The following is a 7,329-nucleotide window of genomic DNA, read 5'->3' as shown; positions in this document are numbered from 1 at the left end:
AGTCTCCATCAAAATTCGAAATCAAAATTTTAAATAGATTTGTACTGTAATAGATAGGCCTGAGAAGTGTGCAATAACTCGGTGCTCTGTATTTTTTTTTTTGTGTGTGTATGTAACCTATGTGTACGTTTTTTTTTTCAGCTGTTATTTGTATTTTTTAATGTGTATTTATTGTCTGTAATGGCAGCTGCTTCTATGCACTACGCACTTTTGAGTCCATGACAAATTTCCCCTAGGGGACAATAAAGTATATTCTATTCTATTCTATTCTATTCTATTCTAATAATTACATTTGATACAATGCATTTATTGTGTACATGCATGTTTTACATTGTATATTCATTTTAAAAATTCAAACGCAATAAGCAGCAAAAAATAACTAAATTGAGTACTGAGAGACTGCTTTATGTGCGCGCAATTAAATGAGGCGCACAAAATCTGTGGGAATGAGTAAAATTATGCGTAATACATGCAATCCCACGCCGAAATTCAAGCCCTGTAACACCAACAATATTTATCCAGAGCAAATGAAACGGGTTTGTGAGTCAACTCGCTGTTGGAGAGATGAGAGAAAAGCGCAGCTGGTATCGTGTATATTCTGCGGAAAATTTGTATCGGAAGCGGTTCAGATATTTCAGTATCAATATGCGTGCGAAAAATTAATATTTTTGACAACACTACATTGCACTTAGTTTATTATTTCAGATGCCTTTTTAAAAGACTACAATTTAAAAATTAATATATTATAAAATTGAAGTGCTAGTAGGAGGGATTGCGTTACACACCACTGATGCAATCCACCCGCATTTGGCGGGTTGGCGGGTTTTAATGTCAAGCCATGCCTGCATGTAATTACAGCTGTAATTAATTTCTGTAATTACATGTATAATTACATTGTTGACACTTCCCTTAACCCACCTTTAAACCTACACACACCCCGACACCTGTCCCTAACCTTACCAGTATCCCACCACAATATCAGCAAAAGTGTTTTGCAATACAAAATGAGCACAATAAGTACATTGCACCAATAAAATGAGCACAATAAGTACATTGCATCAAACTATTTTTTTAAAATGTAAGTATAAAGACACCTAATATAAAGTGGTACCACATTTTTATCACCCTCAAAACAGAAATGCCAATAATAAGGCATATATAACAATAAGTGAACACAGAGAGCCAGTATGTGGAACTTAATTTGCTTTATTAAACAGGCATAAACAAAATTTATGCTAGAAAAAAACATTGACGTTTAGTAAATGTATTGTAAGATTCAGTACAGCCAAAGAAGTAAAGCACAACTTCAAACAAATTTAGCCTTGCTTGAAGCAACAAGAAAAACTCTTAAGAGTTGAAAGCTGACAGATCACAAACAAATTTCTATCTTAAAATGAATTGAATATATAATGTCATGCTGTGAAACTGTTTCAAGTCAGAAACAGCCACTCAAATGCTAAAGGAAGAAGAGGAACGTGTGAAAGAGTCTGCTAGTCAGGTGGCAAAATCTGCATGTAGTTTGGACGTTGATGCTTTCATATCCTACACTGAAGGGTTCTTTTTAAACAAAAGAGCTCTGGTTATTGCAGTGATGTGCTATCGGGCGGTGGTGATGGTGCTCCTCTTAGCTACTTCTGCTCTCGTTGTTTCTGAAATAGATGACAAATTGTTTTTGTTTTGCACAAAACTCCTGAAAGATGGTTATGAAAAACTGACATATACAAATTACTGTATTGTGTCCCTGTGCATAAAACAGACTTGCTAGATTCAAACCAAAAAATGACAAAATCGTTTAATTTTAATCTTTTTCAAAATTATTTCATAAAAGTCTAACTCTGTCAAAATTCTGTAGCTATAGCTGTCTTTTTTATGTAAAACATATGGGGCATTACCATACGTAGGCAATACAACTGAGAAGGGTGCTTACATGAGATTAAATGGGTACCATCTGTATTATTGCTTAGCAACAAGCAATTAAGGCGTTATTGCTAGGATACCATTTTAACCATACTGATGTCTGCTAGGGAAATACTGATTCCAGACAGAAACGATTGTGTAGAGTTTATGATAACAATAGTTCCAAAGAACCTTTAATGTTTATTGTTCTTTCAATACATGATGGATCAAGATAATTTAAGACTGATTGGGATTTCGATCTGCCTTAATTTCCCAGTAGTGACAAAATCACATATACATTCAACATTTAATGGATTTAGAAATTACACTAACGAGTTCAAATTACAGTTGTATTTCTGTCAGCCATGCTCTTTATGGACACTTTTAAACTTGTTGTAGGGCTTGTTCTGTTTCTAAGTAAGATATTTAATCAGTGGTGCAAATCGTATTTATACACATAAAAAGGTTTAGGGACCAAACATAAAAGATGTCTTGAGATAAACATGTTCATGTTATGGAAGCTTGTTTCTGCCACAGAATAAAAATAAAAAGTTTATATCTCACAATTCTGACTTTTTTCCCTCACAATTGCGAGCTTACATCTTGCAATTCTGACTTTTTTCTCAGAATTGCATGAGATAAACTCCTAATTGTGAGTTACAAAGTCAGATTTGCAAGATATAAACTCGCAATTGCGAATTATGAAGTCAGAATTGCGTGATATGACCGTATATATACTCATCCCCTATCCATTCTCACTGTCTTGTCCCGTTAAGAGCTTGACCTACATGCTTAGCGTGTTTTCTTCTTCATCTCCTAAAGGAGTTTTGGTATTGTGTTTTGTTATTGTGGACTGAGCTATTACTGCGTTCGACTTACCTTCGTCATCATTTGTACTCCTGTGTATTTGCTCCGACTGAAATAAGGGCGCATTCACCGTAACTTCCCCTGTCGTCTTGTTCCTCGTCTGACAGTTATAAAGTCAGAATTGGGAGATATAAAGTTGCAATTGCGAGTTTATATCTCAAAATTCTGACTTTTTCTTAAGACTTAATTTCACGCAATTCTGACTTTATAATTTGCAATTGGGACTTATTATCACCCAATTCTGACTTTATTTTGCAGCTGTGACTATACCTCACAGTTGCGAGTTTATATCACGCAATTCTGAGAAAAAAAGTCAGTTGCAATTACCTTTTTTTTTTTTTTTTTCAGTGGCTGAAACAAGTTTTCCTTTCATGTGGTAACCATGTTATAAATGAAAAAATTGATGATGGGCCATTGAGGTATTGAAAATTAATGCGTACCCAAGGTGGTAATGTGGCTATAATGCAAAGCAGACCAATCATAAAGATACATAAAAAAGATTAGTAGTGATTTAAGAATATTTTATTATGTGTAATTTACAGATGTAACCAGGCACTGAATCTAATCTGTAATTCAAAGAAATTTATATAATATGTAAAATATTTAATTTAGTAAATGAGTACTTTGTGTGGTACTTTGTATAGTCTTTTTGTTGTGGTTTTAGTAAAGTCACCCTTGGCAAATGTATTTTGATGTACTGCCCATGCTGCTTACCTCCTCTCTAGGCTTGTCATCCTTCATTTTCTTCCTGGTCATGTGACCTCGAAAACCAGCTTGAATCTTAGCAGCAGCTTTGTTTGCAGCTGGGTCATCAAGGGGAATGTCCATGATGTCCTCATCTTGCGGCTGAGTGCATCCTTCCTGCAGTTCAGATAAAATACAGTCAGCCATTTTAGCTAAGACTACAGTACATGGCAGAAGAACAGTTACAGATCCTTGTCAAGATTTACACTAGAGTGTCAACAAACTTTCACACTTTGTAATACCCCATAAGACCAATCTGTATCAAGAACACTAAGTGTAAAATGACTGCAGATTGCAAATCAGTTATCTGAGTAATTTACATAAGGATCCCAATAAGCTTCAGCAAAAACCTTAAAGAGGTTCAGTGATTCTACATCAGCGGTTCCTCTATTAACCCCATTATAATGGAAAAGCTTTGAGGTAGCCTATAAGTATATATTGAAGTTATATTAATCTTGAATACACAATAGGATATTCGGAAGGTGCTTAGAGGTTCTTCCAACCCGATCTCACAAGAAAATGTAGCTATTTTACAAGGTGGTACTAATTGTATGAATTAGTACAATGTGATTTGAAATTTTTAGAAAAAAAGTAACCCTAAACCTAACCTGTTCATCCCTAAACCTAACTGTCAGGGCAACTGTAAGCAGGTGAAATTGTATGAATTTATATATATATATATATATATATATATATATATATATATATATATATATATTGTATATATGAAGATAATTTAAGATTGATTAGGATTTCGATCTGCCTTAATTTCCCAGGAGCGACAAAATCACATATACATTCAGCCTTACTTTTTTACTTTTGTTTTTACTTTTTTTTCCACCAAAATGTAAAATAATATACATTGCAATTATTGTGTTGGTTCTTCTAAAGATTGTGGTGGAATGTGTTGTTTTCTGGGGTGCCTAATGGTGAAGTATTGTTACAGTCATGTTAAAACCTAAAGTCAGCATTCTGTTGCTCCCACAGGAATTGTTTAATGGCACTCTCACCAACCCAGTTTTTGGTGAACGTCCCATTAAACAATTCCTTTGGGAGCGACAGAGCACCAGCTTTAGGTTTTGATATTGGTAAATATGTTTTCATGCACCTGTATGAGTTATTTCTGGATGAGTGTGCTTATCCATCATTTAATTAGCCTAATATAATCTTTTGATAATACTGCTACATATTATTTAAAACAGAATCAGCAACTGTAAAATGAAACAAATAAAACTCATGTCTTCATGTGGAACATAAAATAAGTTAATTTGATATTTTTTGTCCATATAATGGAAGTCACTGGTAATCAAAACAGTTAGGAATCTTCACAATATCTCTGTAATTTCTTATATGATCAATATCTCTGTAACTTCTTATATGATGACATAATTTTCATTTTTGGGTGAACTATACCTTTAATACTATTCCATTAATTAAGTTTCTCTCTCTATAATCTTTTATCTTTCTCTCAGAATCCAAATACTTAAAATACACAGTATCTCAAAGGTAAGTCATTATGTTTAGGGGAATGCACATTCTTTCTGTTTGATTTCTTTGATTCTTTTACTCTCCTCATCCAGTCGGATACAAGCTGTCAGCGGTCCCTCGCGAGCCTCAAGTTTCCGACAGCTCGACTAATTTTCCCTGCCTGCTGGGGGTGCATCACCGTAAAGGGACTGAAGCTGAAAGCATTCAGAGCTTCACAGGCTAACAGTGTGAATATCCAGCTGAGTGGGGTGGAAGCTTGATACTCCTCTGAGGTTTCAGCACTATTATGCAGGGATAAACAATAATCTATTATACAACAAACAAGGACCAAAGGGCTCACCATGATCATGCCCCCAAAAAGCCCTTCATGTCTCAAAAAAACAAACAACAACAACAACTTTCTATCTACATGCTCTTAAATGTGCAATACCAAAGATAAGCAATAACTACATTTATCTGACTTCTAAAAATGTTCCTCACAACAGAGCTTTCTCAAGCATGATGGGCGCTGATCCTGAGACCAATTGTCAATCAAGGAACATCTTGTGTGAACTTTACTTGTGAGTACCATCAGTTTGGAACATGACCATCTGTCTCATCAGTCACAGCGACATCTTCCAAATTATACACAGATAATTGCTGTTTCTAGAAAGTTCTAGACCCTCCTACAAACACACAACTCCAAGCCCACGCAATAGATGACTTGTGTAACAAAGACTGCTTGTACTCCTGCTGTACATGGAGATAAAACAAATGGGAAGGAACAATTTGACCAACTGTACATTAACCAGCTTTCAGTCTCTATCTTATTTACCACTTTAATCAACATGTAATGTGGAAATAGTAGAACTGTACTAGTGTTTGAGCTTGTAAAAATGAAGTGCTCTAAGACCAGATGTCAAACCAATGACCCTTCTCGCCACAAACAACTGCATACACTGCACATATCCTTAACATACACATAATACACACATAACCACATTTAAGTCCTTTCATACAGTGAATAGCCTGATAAGTGTCATTCTCTGTACTGTGAATATATGAACAGATTTAAAACAAAAACATGACCAGTCATCAATGTTGCCTTAAACTTTAAAACTGTTTTAATATTCCTCAAATATTCATAGGCTATTAGTGGTGCTTCCTCTGCCAGGACATTGATACCACTGAAACATTTTTAAAATACTCCTACCCACCTACAGCAGGCTCTCTGTTAAATCATGCTGTTGTCAATAGTCACTTAGATAATGGTTGGTTTAAGCGAATTAATCAGACTGTAATCATAATGCAGATTTTTAATTCATTTTCAAATGTAATATTTTAAAGTAATTGGAGTCAAGCAAATCCTAAAATATTAACTCAACCAAGTTGGTATAGTTCATGCTGGATTATGTATCAACTCACGACATTTACAGTTCAATTTTACCTTAACTGTGGAGAAATCATAAATGTTGAAAATATCTTAGAAATGCATAATTCATAAGTTTTTTTTTAAGCTGTACAAACATAAACACGGACTACACTTACGTTTCGACAGTCCATAGCGATTTGAGATGACAGGTTTGAGTAGTTTGAGATTTGTTGTCCAGTTAAACTATGATTGAAGAATATATCGGTAAAGATGTGGTCTCTCTCTCTTTCAGTGTGTTGAGCTCTCTGTATGTGCTCTGACAGTCTGTAGATGATGATCAGCTGAATGGACCAATCAGAACGCGTGATATTCCCCATCACACGCAACCATTTATCGCCTTTCTTCATCTGGGCTTTTATATTTGATTGTTATAGATTAAATATTTTTTACAGTTTTCACTTTTTATTGTAGCCTACGTATTTATATATATAACACGTACAATAGAAAGTGAAAACATTCTATAAACTTGATTTCGATGTTGTTGTTTTTTACTCTTAAAAAGAACGTAGGTTCTGCCTAAACCAGTAAGCAACCAGTTTAAGAAGCCTTGACAAGATTTGTCATTTTGTTTAACTTATTTTGTTGCAAGACGTGGGAAATATTATAATGAACACATTTTGCTTTATAACGTCCATAACAGTTTTTTTTTTCTTCAGTAGACTATGTGTCACAAATGTTCCCATCCTATAACCTTATTTAGATAGTCCCTTTTGAACTTCTGTCCCTCTGGTGAATATAAGTAACTTTGCAACTACATGTCAACTAAATCTCATTAGCGTATTAGACTGTTTGCCTAATGCTTCCTGTTTATTATGATGGTCCCCCAACAGACATTCTCCTAACTATAAGTAACTTTGCAAGAAAATGTCAACTTATTCTAACCCTAACCCTACCACTCTAGGCTAATATTCTACTAACAGTCT

At 34.6% G+C, this 7,329-nt stretch overlaps 1 protein-coding gene across 1 annotated transcript; it reads right to left on the bottom strand.

Annotated features, from left to right (window-relative positions):
- Nucleotides 1-1,188: 1,188 nt before the first annotated feature.
- On the bottom strand, nt 1,189-6,681 carry nrgna (neurogranin (protein kinase C substrate, RC3) a). The gene is made up of 3 exons (XM_084115716.1): nt 6,523-6,681; nt 3,478-3,624; nt 1,189-1,649 (listed from the first exon to the last, which is right to left on the bottom strand). Exons 1-3 carry the CDS (start codon nt 6,535-6,537, stop codon nt 1,629-1,631), a joined length of 183 nt encoding a protein of 60 aa, XP_083971842.1. The 5' UTR covers nt 6,538-6,681; the 3' UTR covers nt 1,189-1,628.
- Nucleotides 6,682-7,329: the final 648 nt, after the last annotated feature.

The sequence above is a fragment of the Abramis brama genome, assembly GCF_963993115.1.
Source record: "Abramis brama genome assembly, chromosome: 5".
Lineage (NCBI taxonomy): Eukaryota > Metazoa > Chordata > Actinopteri > Cypriniformes > Leuciscidae > Abramis > Abramis brama.
The sequence above is the reverse complement of the archived record's forward strand: the minus strand, read 5'-3'. Positions and strand labels throughout refer to the sequence as shown.

Excerpts from the sequence above, each read along its gene's own strand:
- nrgna (XM_084115716.1), bottom strand. Across the intron at positions 1,650-3,477 it reads ATGACAAGCCTAGAGAGGAG|AAACAACGAGAGCAGAAGTA; the intron begins GTAAGCAGCATG and ends CATCTATTTCAG.